General features: G+C 39.1%; 1 protein-coding gene across 1 annotated transcript in view; it reads right to left on the bottom strand.

Moving 5' to 3' along the window:
• Positions 1-19,779, bottom strand: part of SRRM4 (serine/arginine repetitive matrix 4) — a 198,833-nt gene that overhangs the window by 76,307 nt on the left and 102,747 nt on the right. Inside the window, exons 2-5 of the mRNA XM_089677334.1 lie at positions 13,818-13,946; positions 10,753-10,845; positions 9,635-9,706; positions 6,968-6,994 (exon numbers count right to left, since the gene is read on the bottom strand). Of these exons, the coding sequence (XP_089533460.1) occupies positions 6,968-6,994; positions 9,635-9,706; positions 10,753-10,845; positions 13,818-13,946 (321 nt within the window). The remainder of the gene's footprint in view (positions 1-6,967; positions 6,995-9,634; positions 9,707-10,752; positions 10,846-13,817; positions 13,947-19,779) is intronic.

Below are 19,779 nucleotides of genomic sequence, written 5' to 3'. Positions count from 1 at the left end.
TGAGTCCCATCTCCTTGCAGGCCATCAAACCACCATTTTATAAAAATTATGATCCAACTCACCAGAGATTAAACAAAATGAAATAGTTAATTTTTCGGTTGATATTGTGTTGTCAGATTGCATTTAGATATGTTTACTGCGCTCATGAGCTGGACTAGACCTACTATAAAGAGTCTGCATTCAAGTACATGTTCTGTGTTTAGCACCTCCATGTATGTAAATAAAACATTTGTTAACTCGAAATAATATGTGCTACCTTTGCTGATCTACTTCTAAAAAATTTTAGTTGATTGACTTTTACGCTGGCTTATTAATCTTAATACTGATTCGCAGACTTGGAGAAGGTATGTAGCTTGTTCTGAGCTACTGAAAAGCTGCTAAAAGTGTAGAAATGACCATAGATGGATCAAAATTCAGCCAGTTCAGTAGGAACTGGACGAATTGTGATCCACCTATAGGCAGGCTGGTTGTACTGAAGTCAATCTATTGATCAACTGCCACTGGCTATAGCCACCAGAAGTGATCATTGTATTCTGACAGTGGGGAAACCTCCTGCTGTCAGAATACAATAGACAGTAGGAAGGATTACCCCCACCAACACTGACTGTGTTGATGGGGGAATTGAGTGATTTTCTTTCCTTCAACCCATGGTTGAATTAAAGGAAAATGCATAATCTATAGTCTTCCTAAGAAGGTCAGAAGGACATGCAGTCAGTTAGCAGTTTCAGAAGGATAGGTAACCATTGGTTGCTTTAAAACCTCCATCTTGTCAATTTCCTTTAGAGCCGTATGTATGTAGTAGCTTTGACACAAGTGAACAGGCTTAAAAAGAGATGCAGCAAATACTAGAACAAAAAACGAAATAACCTTCTCCTCTAATATGCCCCTATTTTAAATAGAAGCTTTATTTCACCATCATTGCAGATGATGTCATGGACTTTAATTTGCAAATTCTACATCCCTGTTTTCAGTTCTCTGTTCTATTGGTCTGCTAGTCATTTACTCAATCATCAAGCCTTAATTTAATAAAATGCTGAATGTGTAACATATTTAAAATAACTGAGCAGTCCTTCAGTGGCCTATAGAAGACCACAGAAACAAATAAGGTTATACAATACAAGTGATCATTTAACAGTTGAACTACAGGCACACAAAATACTGTGGAGGCTGGAACCCATGATGCAGGACATTTTCATAAATCAGAAAGATGGCACTGTATAGTGCTGCCTCCTAAACAATAATAAGGAAATTGCTTGACATCCACTGAATCCTGGATGTGCACATACCATAAAAAACGATTTTTTTGAGAATCTGATTATTTCAGAAGGTTAGACTCATTTGTGTATGATTGACTTATGTTTTATGCTGTCTAAAGATCACTGCTGTATGTGAAGCTGGGCATACGCATAATCCTACTATCACCTACAGTATATTTATTATGTATTTCTTGTTGAGCTAGGATCTCACTGGAATGTGATAATATAATGAGTATATCATAATATGTTGTGCATGTAATAAAACCACCAGGGAATGCTAGAATTGGAGAAGTTTGGATCAACTGTCTGATGCTGTGGATAGTCATGCAATCATCATATCCTTTTGAGCACACTTTATCTATACTCATAAGACGTTTTTTCATGTCTATGAAAGTGATAGCTGAACAGAGGTGAGAGGTGTGATGAATTATAGGTACTTTCCTCGCACTCTTGCAGCCACCAGAATGCTTTAAAATGCAAGTAAGTTAAAACATGAAAATGGCTTAGAAAACTCCCCTGCGTAATTGTTAGGCAGGGGAGTATCTCTATTTCCTCACATCCAAAGTTCTAGTGTTTCCAGCTGTAGATTAAGTCAATGAGGAAAACTGGGAGGGCCTGACTATAATGCCTCTTAGAAAACAAACCTGTCGACTTGGATAAGATTGCCAAAGTTCGGGTTAACTTTTAATTTACTCCTGTAAACCTTTTCAATAAATAACATTACCAATTGCACATTAAAAAAAATAATAATTGAATGAATGTTTTTTTAAATTTTTTTTAATGAACAAATTGTTTTTCATGGTGGATCTTTGTTTATTTTTTTAGTCTGCATCCCCTTATTCCAGTTTATGTTTTTTTTAAGGAGGTTGATGCTTTGGTGCCAAGATGGGAAACTAACTACATCTTTTTCCCCTTTATGGGTATTAATTCCCATATAGACCTGCTCAAACCTCAGGTAAAGTTCCTCAATGGAGTTAGTGAGTGCCATTGAGATCATTTATTTATCTCATGGGGGCTATAAGTAACATCACCAATATATATAAGGGTGGTTTGAGTGCCTGTTTTGTGTTATTTATGTAATCAGTATATTTCCTGCCAAGTTCTAGCATTCCATTAAGTCTATGTGGGACCTACTAAATCCACCCTATATAATCTCGTTATACACTACAGTGAGTATACTATATGAATGTTGCTTACATAAGTGGTTTAATCGTAATTATGAATTCTTTCATTGCCCTTTAGGACCCTATGATGTCCACCTTTATTAAATTCCCAGTTGAGTCTCAGGAGCTAAGTCTATTTCAGTCCACCATTAATGGATAAATGCTTTAAAATGTACGTGTATTCATGTATTTGGATACTTATTGGCCAGATTATGATTTATATATATTTTTGGTAATTATTAGCATCCATGATTTTGTTTTCACTAGCTTCCACTTGCCAAGGGATCACTAGTGTTTCCTTATGCTCCATGGACGCTGGAGGAGTTCCGTGAAAAGATTGTTTTTTAAGCTGACAATTGGTTATGTAAATCAATTTGGATATATGAGAAGGATTGTTTATTATGTAAATATTAGTTTGTCTATACTGTTTATATCAATCTATCTTATTCTATAGAAGCTTCTGCTGTATCCTTCTTGTATTCTTATTCTTGTTGTTTTTCCCTGAAAAAGATTCTAATTGTGAATTGAAACACCTAGGGAGATTTTTGGAGATAATTCTCCTGGGTACAGATAAAGTAGTGTCCATTGTTATTGACATCACTGTACATACCATGTTGTCACTTTATGTATGGCATTTGTTTTAACTATTTTAATGAGATAAGAATAAATAAAATTATATTTTAACAGTTGCTGCTTCAACTATATATAGTGCCGTTAAAAGTCCTCTTTCCAAGGAAGTATGCTTGTATTCATCATAGGGATGTGGCACCACATGTATCTGGGTTTGAAGATTAGTAGTTAGAGAATAAATAAAATAATATATTTTTTAACAGTACCTGCAAATGCCACTCATAATTGTTGATATACAAGAGGCAAGGGAAGTTGTACTTTGCATAGGAATTTCCCCTAATAGTGAATAAGGTGAAGCTCTGCCGACTTCTATTATCCAGTCATGTGCAAGCAAAAATGATGTTTTTTTTATTTCCCTTGCATTTCTTTGCAAAGCAAAGTCTCACCACATTTCTAAGCTCTCCCATGAAACTTTCCTTTTTCAAAGGGCAACCTCCCTTGCAAAGTGAACAGGCCATATGACTTTTGTACTGAAATAGAAATGTACACTTATGTCTGGTTTCTAAAAATTTCATTTTTGGCCAATTTAGCTGTTCTGGATTATTTTTATACAGGTCATAGGTTATTTTTGTAATGTGTGTTCTAATTGCAACTTGCCTCTACACCAACCCTAGTGTGTCTTTCTAAAAAAATGTTTTTCCTTAGGGGTTATTTAATTCACTAATGCAAATACTTATACTGATACGACTAACAGTGATTGCGTATATCAATATTAAAATGTATTTCCACCATAAACATGTATAGTGGATCTTACTTCTCTTGCTTGCTGGTATTAAAATATGTTAATATATTTTAATGTTTTGTATTGCCAATGTGTAATAAGGCTACAATGTTTTTTGCTATTGGTGACTTATTATTTCATTGTCTATAGCTGGTAGTTTCTTCAACTATATATTGTAAATGTGATTGGTACAGGATGCTGTTTAACCACTTCCCGCCCGCCATATAGTAATATGATGGGCGCAAGGTGGTTCTCTCGTTCTGGGAGGACATCATATGATGTCCTCCCATTCTCACTGCGCATGCCCGGCTCAGGGAGCGCACAGCACGGCAATCGGCAGTGTGCTGTGTCCCTCGGACACAGCGGATCACCGATCACGGAAAGAGCCGAAGATGTCGGCTCGGTCATGTGATCAGCTGTGTCCAATCACAGCTGATCACATGTAAACAGGGAAATGCCAGTTATTGGCATTTCTCTCCTCTCGAGCTGTCATGCTGACAGCTCGAGAGGAGAGGAGAGCCGGTAATCGGCTTTCTGCGGAGGGGACATGTACACTGATCATCAGGGATCTAATGATCAGTGTGCCCTAATGATCACTGTAGCCCCAGCAGTGCCACCTGTCAGTGTCCATCAGTGCCTTATGTCAGTGTCTCGTGCCAGTGCCACATATCAGTGCCTACCAGTGCACATCAATGCCACATATCAGTGCCCGTCTGAGCTGCCTTTCAGTGTCACCCATCAGTGCCAGTCAGTGCCACCTATCAGTGCCGCCAATCAGGGCCACCTATCAGTGCCAGTCAGTGCCGCCTATTAGTACCAGTCAGTGCTGCCTATCAGTGCTGCCTATCACTGCCTGTCAGTGCTGCCTAACAGTGCCAGTCAGTGCTGCCTATCAGTGCCAGTCAGTGCTGCCTATTAGTGCCAGTCCGTGCTGCCTATCAGTGATGCCTATCAGTGCCATATATCAGTGCCATGTATCAGTACTGCCTTTCAGTGCCCATCAGTGATGCCTGTCAATGCCCATCAGTGCCACCTACCAGTACCTCCTCATCAGTGCCCATCAGTGCCACCTATCAGTGTCCATCAGTGCAGCCTATCAGTGCCCATCAATGCAGCCTCATTAGCGCACATCAGTGAAGGAGAAAAATCACTTATTTACAAAATGTTATAACAAAAACTAAGAAAAAACATTTTTTTTTTACATTTTCAGTGGTTTTTGGTTTGTTTAAGAAAAAAAAAACCCAGAGGTGATTAAATACCACCAAAATAAAGCTCTATCTGTCACAAAAAAAATGATGAAAATTTAATATGGGTACAGTGTTGTTTGACCGTGCAATTGTCATTCAAAGTGCGACAGCGCTGAAAGCTGGAAATTGGCCTGGGCAGGAAGGGGGTATAAGTGCCCTTTAGACTAGCTGTTAAAGTGTGTAAATGTGAGAAGCAACTTGCATCATCTATATCCAAGGTAATATTAGTTCATCATACATGACCTAAACAACTGAAGGCTGCCCTATATTCACATGAACAAGAAGAGACTTGGGAACATGTCATAACATGTAGCCAGAAATGGTGTCAGGTTGTCAATGTTTCAAACAGATTAATGCAAGGAAGGATTATTGGCTTGGCTTGGTACTATATGTGAACATTTCAGGCAATATAATAAATACTAATTAAATGATGAGTCAGGTCAAAATATACCCATACATCTTTAGTGACTTTTTTTTTAATGAAACCAAGCATGGTAAATTGTAGGTACACCACAAGCCAATGTGTTGATCTAGCATAGTAATATGTTACAAAACCATACCAGTACAGGAAATCCCATTCCTGAGTTCTATCTAACAGAACTGGTAATACATTTGTAATTTCTACTTTCATAGTAATCAGATCTTTGAACCAAATGTATGTACTAATGTGCTAATTGAAATGTACTCTTAGCTAGATCCATACTTATGCTGGCTTGTTCAAAGAAATCATAACCGTACAGTTCCTATACAGTATAACAAGTAATCTGTACTGTTTAGGCTTAGATGACAGTCGTACTTTTAGTATTGTTATCATTTGACTGCCCTTCCCCTGCAGAACCCCTCTCCAAAGTCTTAAGCCAGACATACATGGATTGAAATTCAGCCAGTTCAGGAGGCACTCCCTGCTCAGCTATTTCCCCATTGAATGTGTGGATGGGAATATCAGTTTATTTGTCTTATTTATGTCTTTTCTGTTGTTTAACCATTGGTTAAACAGAACAATAAAGATCTTGGCTATAAGGCCTGCTGAGAGCCCCAAAAAGCACAGTATCCCTGCTTTACAGCTTCTTCTGCACATATGTAGAAAAACAGCTTTTCCTCATTTGGAGAGGCTAATTATTATACATCCCAACAGCGGATAACCTCTCTTAATTCAGAAATTTACTAAAATAATTAGGCAATGTAACATTTAAAAGCTAACTCAGGGAAAAGTCGATTTTGTACATATCTGATCCTCCACTGGCTCAGCAAAAGGGATTCTCCTATGCTCCAACAGTGGACTGTCCCTTAACATGCTCACATCCAATAAGGGGCTATGGTCCCTACATTGGTGTTGATGATGTCTAAAGGCATTCAACTGCCAGAGAGCTGAGGATAGGAGTTTGCAGAAGCTGTTTTTGCAGCATGGAGGACCCTACAGGAGTGGAAGATTGGGTAAGTAAAACTGCTTTCCCCAGTCCCCTAGACATAAACAAGTAGCCAACCTTCACAGTGCATGCACAGCTCTACTGCAAGGGTGGACTTTAACTTTTCCTGGATTTCAGCATTAAATTGCACATCTAGGACAACTAAGGGCTGCCTTATGTTTACAAAGGATGGGTACATGGAGCAAACAGAGTGTCACTTGCTTAGTCACATTGCTTTGAAATGTATATGGGTGATGCACTGGTAGAGCGGTAGTCACGAAGTACTAAAAAAAACTACCAGCAACCAGAAAGAAGGACTTGTCTATTCTTTTCTTGCTACCTTGCTGATTAACATAGGTCTACAGGACACAAAGGCATCTTTATGCCATTAAATCTGCACATATATTTGCAAATGGTTGTAAAGATAAAAATAATGCTGTATGTAAAACATAGCATACATCACAAAACATAAATCATTCTGCAAAGAAAAGACTAAACAAACAAAATATCACATGCATGTACAGAAGACAAGAGTGTGGCTTACCTATGTCTTCGTTTCTTGGAGGAAGACCTAGAAAGATTGGGAACAATCAGGATTCATGAACTTGTTTTCAAGTATGGCAGAGATTAATTTCACATATACTTTCTGTCAGATTTAAATTTACACATGCCAAAGATATGTATTGCATTGAATGGAAACAACTACGTGAAGTTAATTGGATTTCCCACTTTCTGCTTCAGGGTCTTTTTTGCACCCCCCCCCCCTTCCACACACAGAATCTTGACTGCACTGTTTTTATTGCTATAGCTGACAGAATTAATCAGTTTAGATAAACAAGTGCTATATCTGGCCCTTAAAAATCAGTGGGTGCAGATAACAGAACCCTTCATTTTAGTATATGTTGGGAGCTCAGTCTCTTCCATAAATAGGTTTTGCTTTCATAGAGTTACACATCCAAACACCTGAATTTCTCCATGGAAACTGCTGTCGAGAGCTGCTTGAGTATACAAGTAGTCCCTAAAGTCTAGACACAGGAAAATTTAATCTGGGGAGAGAAAACATATAGTTAGTGATATTTGCTATGTGTCCAGACTTTAGGGATACCCTGTACATTTTTCTCATAGTAAATTGAAGGATGTCTTACAGAAGTGAGGTCTTACGAACCTCAGTTTCTCAGGTCTCTGCAGTCAGATAACAAAATATTCCATATTAGTCCATAATTTTCTTTTGGTATTATTTGAAATAGTAAAATATATTTTACAGCCAGCATATTAATATTTATGATGACTGTATGCATGTGTTTATGCTGCCATAGGAGCTCAAAGTCTACCTAGCTAAAAACATTTCTATATCCTACACTGCACCCCATACACATTCATTTGCCCAGTGTTGCTCTGAAGTGCACATGTATGCTGATCATTGCAAGAACTTAAATCTCTGAATCCGTTGAAAATATCCCTGTTTTCCTGAATACACATTGGTAAACTGGTGTGAATATACTTTTGGAATGCCTCATTCAGTTGAAACTGGCTGCCAGTGGATGGGGCTTTGGTCTTATGTAAATGGATGAATGCAGCATGCTTTTAGGCACATTCAGCTTGTATTTAACATCAGTTTGAAATGTTTCTGAGATCATTAAGAGGTGCAGCAGTTGCTTTGGCTGCTTTTGCATTCCCATAGACCTGTGTGGGGAAGGAAGCAGTTTTGACATGGACAAAAGCCCATCAACACTGGCTCATGACGATAACCATGATGAAATGGTTAAAGTGTGAGTTCACCTTTTCTCAAAAAAATAAAAGGTGAACACCCTACACTCTCCCCACCCCTACTGCACTTACCTCTATGGGTGATCAGCTGTCCCTGCCCATGCAGCAATTCTGATTGGTCATGCACTGGCATGCGACCACCTTGACCAATCAGATTCCCTCTGATGCACAGTGACAGCTAATCACCTATGGAAGTAAATGCAGTAAATGGACTGGGGGGTTGGAAGGGTGTAGAGTGTTCAACTTTTCAGGAAATAGTTATATAATTGGAAAAAAAATGTTACTGGGTTTTCCCTGATGAAGTCTTTGCAAACAAAACACGTTGGGTATTATTCAGTGACTAACCAAATGATTGGTCGTTTTTAAGTCATGGAGTGCCTTTGGTCCACACTAATGTTACTAACTCAGACTTGGAACTGTAGATGTTTAAATGTGTATTTGATTCTTCTTCTGCTTAAAGGGTAAGGTTATTATTAGAGAAGACAATCCATGCCCAGTACACTGCACTAGCAGCTCTGGAGCCTGAAAGTATCATAATGCTTGCAACGGCCATGGTCACCTGCCTGGACTGACCACTGACTGCTCACCCATTGCGAGCATTATGATGCTTACAGGCTCCAGGGATGCTACTGCATGTTACAGTGTGCAGAGTGGTTTCTGTAAAAGTAAACTTTCCTTTTTACGTGGTCAGGGCCTCTCTCTCTTTTTTCTGTAATCTTTATCTCTTGCTGCTAAACACAATCCTGTTGTGTTAAGTTATTCTACTCACACATGAGACCTGTCACCTAAGCAAGAGATGTATAAACTGCTAAAGACTATACCACTATTATACATATTTACTCTTTGGTTTCAACATACTGTGGGAAGAAAGAGTATTTCTTTCTTTAGTGAAACATTTATTAAACAAGCTGATTTCATTTTCTAGGTCTTAGATGCAACACTGTTGCATCTAGTTTTAACCTTTCTCCAAAGAAAAGCCAATTCTGACTGTGAAACTGCAGGTCAGTAGTCAATTAATAGGTATATGTTTGGATTTGCTTCAGGAAAGGAGAACATATAAATCCCATGTATAAAGAGCCACCTCTTAAAAATCTTACTTGATTTTTGTATAAAAGTGGTGTTCTCAAGTTTAATGAACACTCCTAATATACTGATAACCTTAAAACGTTTAATACATATTTAGCTGCCCAGCATGGAAGACAATGAGTGCAGGAATTACATTGCTAAAGCTACTGGCATTACATCTCACCAGCAACAGTGTATTATATATTTTATCTATTGGACAGCTGCCAGGTATAAAAAGAGAGAGTTACTCTACCATTCTGATAACAGCAACAAAAACCTAAACCTAAAAGTGTTTGTAACTCTATGCAAAACTAGAACAAGGTTTTGGCCACGGTTCCAATTTTAAAGGATCCCATGACATAGTAAATTAGTGTTATACCTGTTTCTCTTCCGCTTCTTGGAACTCTTCTTTTTCTTCTTTTTCACTGGGGAAGGACTATAGGACTGAGACCTAAAGATCAAGGTATATTGAAAAATATTTATTATTTATGCACCAAAAATACAATTTATCAGAAACTCTATTTAGAAATTGTGTCTACTGCTCATTTAAGAAAAAAAAACATTTTTTGCAATGTTATAAGTAAAGGTGATTGGGACTAGGATCATTTACAACCAGCAATGATTTGTGAGTAAAACCAAATTAAGCACTCCCGTTCCTTCTTTTCATATGGAAAAACAAACTTCAGTATGTTTCTTACATTTTAGATGCAATATGAATGCTAAGAAATCTGGGAAATGGATCCTACTGACAGCAAAATTGAGGATGAAACAGTACAAAGTTAGCCTTCCACTGGCTGAGCTAAGAAATTTAAATACAGCTGGCCAGCCCCAATGCAAATATTTAGGGTGCAGGAGAAAGAAAACTTTCCATCCATTTAAGGAAAATGTTCATTAGTAAAGTTTTAAATGGAACCATAAACCGTCTTTTATTGCCCCAGTAGGCAGAGAGGAAAATGATCATGGCATGGGGTAGAGGAGAGACTACTCACCATGGAACAATGATGGCGGCAGAGGACGCAGAGTAAGAGTTGACTTTCAATGAAACAGAAAGTCCTATAAAATCTCATTAATGGGGACACATAAAAGGTTCTAACCTATCCCTAATGATACAAAGCTGAAATAAATATTGGATGGATACAATGCTGCTAGCCATATATCTTCAAGAGGTGTAGCCTTTTTCATCCAGACCCCCCAGGAAAGCCCCCTTGTCCCTCCCCATTTCCATACCTGCCCGATTATCCTCCTACCCTTTTTCTTCCTTATCCCTTTTATTGATTATCATGAGACAAGCAATTTAATACAATTTTCTACACTGTTGTATTTGTCATTTGGAAGGGAAAAGTACTATTGTGCTAGGCTTGTCTATGTTTTTGTAACACCAATCTCAAGTACGTATATGACTGTTACCTTTCAAGGTATGGGTCGTCGGCAAGTTGTTTTCTGGTATATTGTGAATTTGTACAAGAATAAATATTTTTGTAAAACTGACAAACTAACCTTTTTCTCTTTTTGCGTTCTGATTTTTTCTTCTTCTTTTTGGCTTTAGGAGGTGGTGATGGGCTAACTTTTCCAGCTTCTGGGAGGCAATCACTAAACAACAAAATTGATGTCATAAGCACTTGTCATTGAGCGTTGTAGAAAGCCATCTCATCAATAAGTCATCTGAGCACATGAATAAAGCTGAACTACAGTCAGATCCACTCCTGGTAAATGGGCAGGCCCTTGACATCCTCACATACAATGCATTAGTGCTGATTCTGTATTGTACATGATAACATGGAAGGAGGCAAGCTAGCACAACTGATGAAGAGGAGTGGCTTTCTGAGACTGGTTGTAAAAAGAGAAGGAAGTCTGAGGAAGTGAAGGATAAAGTAAGTATTTCACCGTCCTTTCCCCCTTAAACTAAACAAGTTTTTAACCTATTGTATGTCAGTGTAATACACCACATATTTATTTTGCAGACTGAAGTTAAGCTTTTAAAGTATATACTTTTTATTCAAGCTCACAATTACAGTATTTATCCTAGTATCATATATATATATATATATATATATATATCTCAATCATACACAGTTTTCCTATCCTGATAACACCCCCCCCCTCCCCCGTGCTTTACAGTTGCAAAGAAAAAGAATGTGAACCCCTTGGGATTACGTGCATGAATTGGGCATAAAATGTGCTCTGAACAACATCTAAGTCACAACAATAGAAGAACACAGTCTGCTGAACATAATACTACACAAACATTAGATGTTGCCATGGTTTAATTGCACATAACATGGAAACATTCACAGTGCAGGGAGGAAAAAGTATGTGAGGCCCTAGCTTAATGACTTCTCCCAGAGCTAATTGGAGCCAGGAGTGAGCCAATCTTGGCTCCAATCAGTGTGATAATATTGGATGTGTTGCTGACAGCTGTCCTGACCTGTTTTGGGTTTACTGGTTTCAAGAAGCACTGTCTGATGTGAACCATGCCTCGAAGAAAAGAGCTCTCAGAAGACCTATGATCAAGAATTGTTGACTTGCATGAAGCTGGAAAGGGTTACAAAAGTATCTCCAAAAGCCTTGATGTTCATGTGTCCATGGTAAGACAGACTGTCTACAAATGGAGAAAGTTTAGCACTATTGCTACTCTCCCTAGGTGAGGTCGTCCTGTAAAAATGACTGCAAGAGCACAGCGCAGAATGCTGCATGAGGTAAAGAAGAATCCCAGAGTGTCAGCTAAAGACCTACAGAAATCTCTGGCACATGCTAACATTTTTGTTGACACATCTACAATAAGGAAAACATTAAACAAGAATGGAGTACATGGGTGGACACCACGGAGGAAGCCATTGCTGTCCAAAAAGAATATTGCAGCACGTTTGAAGTTTGCAAAAGAGCACCTGGATGTTCCACAGCACTACTGGCAAAATATACTGTGGACAGATGAAACCAAGATTGAGTTGTTTGGGAAGAACACACAACACTATGTGTGGAGAAAAAAAGGCACAGCACACCAACATCAAAACCTCATCCCCACTGTAAAACATGCGGAGGGAGCATCATGGTTTGGGGCTGCTTTGCTGCCTCAGGGCCTGGATGGATTGTTGTCATTGATGGGAAAATGAATTCCAGAGTTTATCAAGACATTTTGCAGGAAAACGTACGACCATCTGTCCGCCAACTGAAGCTCCTCAGAGGATGGGTGATGCAACAGGACAATGACCCAAAGCATACAAGTAATTCAACAAAACAATGGCTGCAACAGCACAGAATACGCCTTCTGGAGTGGCCCAGTCAGGGTCCTGACCTCAACCCGATTGAAATGCTGTGGCATGACCTTAAGAGAGTGATTCACACCAGACATCCCAAGAATATTGCTACACTGAAACAGTTTTGTGAAGAGGAGTGGTCCAAAATGACTCCAGATTGTTGTGCAGGTCTGATCTGCAACTACAGGAAACGTTTGGTTGAGGTTATTGCTGCCAAAGGAGGGTCAACCAGTTATTAAGTCCAAAGGTTCACATACTTCTTCCTCCCTGCACTGTGAATGTTTACATGTTATGTGCAATTAAACCATGGCAACAACTAATGTTTGTGTAGTATTATGTTCAGCAGACTGTGTTCTTCTATTGTTGTGACTTAGATGACGTTCAGAGCACATTTTATGCCCAATTCATGCAAAACTCCACGTAATCCCAAAGGGTTCACATACTTTTTCTTGCAACTGTATGTATCTACTGTACATTGACCTGAATGGGTATTGTTGGGCAACCACTAATGAACGTATTCATGCAGTGTTAAGTCACAATGAATGTTGCCTGCAGTTACAGTGAAGCCCTATTTTCTATCAATAATTGTCCCAGAAAATTCCCACTTGGCACCTCCCATACCCATTCAGTGGATCGTTCCTTTACGTACTCTTTGTAGCCAAACCTATGTGTGAGTTGTAGTCTATTTTTCTGTGGAGAATTTCAGTCAAATGGAGGCACAGATAGATGTTTCAACAAAATCACACAATACCATTTTCAAACATCCTTAGGGAAATTTATGCCTACAAATCTTTGCTAAAATCACAGTTGTCATGTTTCAAAAGTTAATGCCATTCTTTCCGAAAGTCCCATTCACAGCCACTCTCAAAAGTGTCTTGAACATTATAACAACAGGAAAAGCAGTTTATGTTGTGTTTCTCAGTCTGGTAAGCCTGCAGCAGAGTGCTCACATAGCAGTCTTGATCATGTACACTGAATTCCCCTACCACACTCGACTCGGAGGTCAAAAAATAGCTGACTTTAGAGGCTTATCAAGGAAATTGTTTTATCCGACGCTTTCTCAAAAGGTTTTTTGACATTCAGCAATGTCATAAAGATTGATGGGCTTAGAACTCATGTGTTTTCAATACCACTTAAGCTGTAACACTATTTCATGTTTCACTGTCAGGTCATCAAATTGACTTTTTATATAATTAAGCACATTCAATACAAGACATGTCATAGCTGAGACAGCTTTTAATTGCTGAATTTGGAAGGGTCAGTGAGTGATTTAAAATGTTATTTCCCTAGAGATCTTACAATGCTTACCTATGGTGCTGGCGTGGGCTAAGTGTTCTCCCATGCCGATCTTTTGCACGCCCATTCTCCATGTCTCCACTCTGCTTCTTGTGTTTGGTATCCTCTTGGTCAGCAGATGGTGAACTCTTCACTTCTTCACTGTAATTTAAAATAAATAGATTATTAGAATTTTTTTATAACATTATTAAAACTATCATAATAAATCTTTCCATTTGATCTCAAGCCTGACTAGCCTGGATAAGGATTTTGCCCCCACCAGTCACTGCCAGCACATTTCCAGAGTTTAGTGTGACTGTTTTGTGAGATGTTAGTCTGTGTACTGAAAATGCAGAGAAAAGCAGGCAACTCCTGAATCCATATAAACTGCTTTATTTCTACATTGTAGTTAGTAAAAAAGCTTTTAAATTAAAGCAGTTTATATGGATTCAGGAGTTGCCTGCTTTTCTCTGCATTTCCATTGTGTATAGCAGTTGAAGGACCTTTTTGAGCCAGAGCACCAGCTGATGGACTCCAGGTTTGACACAGAATGGCTTTCCTGTTATGAGTGCTGCACTTGTTTTTGTCTCTCCTTAATATGTGTACTGTCTGACCCTTTCAGTTTTTGTCTGTCCTGTATTTGTCCTTTACCCTTTTTGTATTTAATGCAGCACATCTATATAACAAATTATCCAATATGCTCCAATAAGAGAAAAAAAGCTTTTTCCTAAGCCCTAAATGTATTTAGATAACACTTTGGATCAATGTTGTACATTGTAGCATCTATAAATATAGAAACACAGAAAAGTAATGGAAGAAAAAAAAACAAGTGGTCCATCGTGTCTGCCCTTTTATTTTTATTTTTTTGTTTGTTTTTATACATATAGCTAGAGTATAGATCTATATTTGTTCCAAGCATGTTTGAAACCACTTACTGTTGACTGACTCATTACCTCTGCTGGAAGTCTATTCCAAGTATCAATTACCCTCTCAGTAAAATAATACTTTCCAAGATGAGTTTTGAACTTTCCTCCGGTTAGCTTGAGGTCATGTCCCCGTCTTCTTGATCTTGGTTTCATATTGAAAATACTGCCCTCCTGAACCTTATTCACCCCCTTGATGTATTTAAAGGTTTCAGTCATGTCTCCTTTTTCCCTTCTTTCCTCCAGACCATATATATTAAGTTCCTGAAGTCTCTACTGATATGTCTTATCCCCCAGATCCTTCACCATTTTTTTTACCCCTCTCTGGACTTATCTTATCAGTATATTTTTGTAAGTGAGGTCTTATCAGTATCAGTATCTTTTTGTAAGTGAGGTCTCCAGAACTGGACACAGTATTCTATGAAAAACCACTTTGCTATCCAACTTCTTAAAATTAAAATTTGCATTATCACTAAACAAATTTGTACTTTTCATAGTTTGAGAAGTGTTAAATGTTTTTTTTTTTGTTACATTCAGATAGAATATAAAATGCTTCTTGTGGGGTTTATGCTAATTTTCACCTCCAACTTCCATTGTTTTAATGGAACACTTGACTGTATTTGCATTGTGCTAAAAAAAAGCCATTTATGTCTTGAGTTCTCTACTGTCCTGAAAGCTGCCATTAATGTCTGCAATGCAATTGGTAATGAACATAATGTATAAGTGGCAGAAAACCTCTGAAGAAAGAGTTCCTGGTGCTGCTTGTGTTGATTCTTGAAGAGTTTGTAAATAACATCTTCAAAACTGCCTTCCTCCAGAGGTCTGGCATGGTTCAGGGACACAGACAGCTGAGACTTTGCTGTCCTGTCCATAACACAGTGCCAGACAGTGATATTGGCTGCTCCAATGTTCACTGAAGAAGAGTGGTTACCCTGAATTTTGGGGGAAAACTTTCATACGGTCAGCTTCCATGGATGCTTCACAGAATTATTAGAACTGGCATACTCATTGTTAACATTAATTGCACTTCCCATTGACTAATTTCAGAATTGTCTGGAACAAGCAATTACAATGTACTTTATGTGAAAGTTACACAAAAAGCCTTGTTATTCTTTTTTTTATAGAGAAAGACTTAGCTACAAACCATTTAAAGACAACATATCAGTAATGTTCGATAATACAGAAACCAATACTAGCAGGGTGCCAGAGCAATATCACTACGTGCCTAGAATTTCAGCAGCCATCCCTGAACACATCTTTTCAGCACTCTATTAACAGACAACTTTCTGTTTGACGCTCTCTGATGTTGTTTTCCTAACTGTCAAAACATTGACTAACAGCGTCTGTCACAATTTCATACGGCAGCTAAAAGCCCAGAGAAAAGACAATCATTTTGTATGCTACTTTCCTCTCCAACACTGTAAATATCGACACTTTTAATGTTACTGGGAATATTTTATTCTCAAAACGTACTAAATTGTTTATAGCTTGTATATTGTTGGTGATATACTTAGGATAAAAAAGATAAATGTCCATTATGTGCAGTCTTACTAAGAAAATAGTTTGACTTTTATACTTAAAAGCCCAGTAATGAAAACAACCTTTTTAACAGCATGATCATTTTGTCCAAATTGAGAAGCATCCTACTTAGATGTCCAAATGGTTCATTTGAAACACTATTTCATGAAATTATGGTTTGTATAGCAAATAATCCTAAAAACCTGCTTTCTTCTAAACTACAAGTACCACACTACCAGGGGCAGACTGACAACTCATGGGGCCCCCGGGCAATAGGGGATCATGGGGCCAATGTGTCCTTGCCCAAACTCAAAAAAGCCTATGAAAAAGGTACCAGGGGCATCTCATGGGGCCCCCTACTGACCCCGGGCAGTGCCCGAGTTTCCAAATGGTCAGTCTGCCCCTGCACACTACTGTCTTTCACTGTGCATTTAAAGCTTATCTAAACCCCAAAACAAAACAAAAAACAATATATTGCAGCCATCAGATGATGTATGCACAGGGGCGGACTGAGCATTTGGAAACTCGGGCACTGCCCGAGGGCCCGGGGTCAGTAGGGGGCCCCATGAGATTCCCCTGGTGCCTTTTTCATAGGCTTTTTTGAGTTTGGGCAAGGACACAGGGGCTCCATGATCCCCTATTGCCTGGGGGCCCCATGAGTTGTCAGTCTGCCCCTGTGTATGCATTGATTTTTTTTGGAGGGGGGGGTTGCTTTCATTGGTATATTTAACTAGTTGCCGACCGCAGATAGCCGAATGACGGCTTCACTGCGGCCGGCCAGTTCTGGGTGGACGTCATATGACGTCCCCCCAGAACGCGCTCTCCTGCGCGCCCCAGGGGGCGCGCACCCAGCGATCTCCGTGATCGCTGTGTCCTACGGACACAGCTGATCACGTGATGTGGTAAAAGGCCGATCCCAGCGGCCTTTTACCACGTGATCAGCGGTGTCCAATGACACGCTGATCACAGGGAAATGCAAGTGCCGGTTCTCGGCTGCACTTTCCTCATGCTGTCAGATCATGAGGAAAGTACTGCCGAGAACCAGCAGTTGTCAGAGCGGGAATCGGCACCGATCATCAGGACACTGATGATCAGTGCCCTGATGATCGGTGCCCAGCAGTGCCACCCGCAAGTTCCGCCCACCTGTGCCCAGCAGTGCGCCCACTAGCTCCGCCCACCTGTGCCCAGCAGATCACCCACCTGTGCCCAGCAGTGCACCCACCTGTGCCCAGCAGTGCACCCACCTGTGCCACTCTGCAGTGTCACACACCTGTGCCCAGAAGTGCCACCTACCTGTGCCCAGAAGTGCCACTCACCTGTGCCCACCCACCGGTGCCCACCAGTGCCACTCACCTGTGCCCACCCACCTGTGCCCACCCACCAGTGGTGCCCACCAGTGCCACCCACCAGTGCAGCCCAGCAGTGCTGCCAGTCAGTGCCACCAGTCAGTGCCCAGGGGTTGTGCCAGTCAGTGCCGCCAGTCAGTGCCGCCTATCAGTACCCATCATCAGTGTCACCTATCAGTGCCGCCTATCAGTGCTGCATATTAGTGCCGCCTATCCGTGACACCTCATTAGTGCTGTCTATCAGTGCCGCCTATCCGTGCCACCTCATTAGTACTGCCTATCAGTGCCCTTTAGTGCTGCCTATCAGTGCCCATCAGTGCCGCCTATTAGTGCCCATCAGTGCTGCCTCATCAACGCACATCAGTGAAGGAGAAAAAATACCTGTTTGAAAAATTTTATAATAGAAACAAAGAAAAAATTTTTTTTTTCGAATTCTTTGCACTTTTTTATTTATAGCGCAAAAAGTAAAGCGCCCAGTGGCAATTAAATACCACCAAAAGAAAGCTCTATTTGTGAGGGAAAAAATGATCAAAATTTCATATGGGTACAATGTTGCATGACCGCGCAATTGTCAATCAAAATGCGGCAGCGCTGAAAGCTGAAAATTGGCCTGGTAAGGAAGGGGGTATAAGTGCCTGGTAGGCAAGTGGTTAAGAGACCAAATTGAGCAAATATCACATTTTTGTTATTGGCTTTAGATATGCTTTAATAGATTTAAATATTTTGGGATTGTCTTTTTTTTCTATTTCTGCATACAATTTAGGCCTCCCTTTAAAAAAAAAAAGTTGACTTGATTCCCATACCTTGTATTATTTAGTCAACTTTCTCTCCATCTCCTAAAGTTTTTATGCATCCTTTTTGATTTGGTATTCAGAAGGTTAGTCTTTAAACATCACTATTAACTAATAGATTTGTCATATGGATTTGTGAATTGATTAGCCTAAGTCTTCAAAAACCGGCATTAGCTAATGGGGTTGTCATATGGATTTAAGTCCCATAACATCTGTTACTCTACATTACTATAAGCAGAAATACAGTTAAAGCGTCTTGTGTTCAGCTTCAGATCTGGATTTGTGGCCGCTATTATAATACAATTTATTCCTAAGCAAGCAGGCATAAAACAAAAGCATATACTGCATACTTTCTATTAATAATTATACAGTACCTATTTCTGTAAATTGTTGGATAAAAATAATTGTTTCTGCTTTCTATAACATGAACCTTTCACATGTGTAAAAAGGAAGTAGCTTTTCTGGGCATCTGCTGATGGGTGGATATAGAGTGCTAAATTTATAGCTTGCTAATAATGCTCATGCTGCTAATGAATTCATTTTGAGACACAATATTATTTCTAACGATAAAATAAATTGGCCAAGAAAGGATATTTGGTCTTATTCACACTAGATGTGTTTTCCTTTCCTTTTTTATGCTGGTAACATGTTTATATGAAAGAATCAAACTTCCTTAATGGTCACAGGAAAACAAGATGTTAAAAATAGAGCACATGGTACTGTATTTGTGTTCTTTTCTCAGTCATTTTCCAGTTCAAATGGGTTCTTTACAATGCACCAAAATTAGATTCTTAATATGAAAACATGTCAAAACTATATGTACTTTATCATATACAATTCCTATATGTATACTGGCAAAAATATTCAGATGTATTAGTGGCTGGATAGCCAGCTTTATTCTGCATATTAAATCAAAATATTTTTCAATGTTTTTAAATCAGAGAAATCTTCTATTTAATTGGTCCTCATATATTAAGTTACTTACTAGAAAAAGTTTATTCAGTACATTTAAGCCATGTTATGAAAGTATATGCTATACTCTAACCAATCCTAAAGCCTACTCATATTGTACTACAGTTAGGTCCATATATATTTGGACACAGGCGCAATTTTAGTTTTTTTTTCAGGAATTTACCAAAACATAATCAAGCTATCGTTATATAATGGATATGGGCTAAAAGTGCACACTCTCAGGTTTTATTTGAGGGTATGTACATCCAAATTGAAGGAAGGGTTAGGAATTACAGCTTTTAAGAGTGGCCATCCCCGCTTTTTCAAGGGACCAAAAGTAATTAGACAATTGAATTAAAAGCTGTTTCAAGGCCAGGTATGTGCTACTCCTTCATTATTTCTTCATCAATGAAGCAGGTAAAAGGACTGAAGTTGAATCTAAGTGTGGTATTCATATTTCAAATCT

This window comes from Staurois parvus, unplaced genomic scaffold (assembly GCF_062004578.1).
Source record: "Staurois parvus isolate SC_StPar_1 unplaced genomic scaffold, SC_StPar_1.0 ptg000014l, whole genome shotgun sequence".
Classification (NCBI taxonomy): domain Eukaryota; kingdom Metazoa; phylum Chordata; class Amphibia; order Anura; family Ranidae; genus Staurois; species Staurois parvus.
Note: the sequence above shows the minus strand (reverse complement) of the source record. Positions and strands in the feature narration are given on the sequence as shown.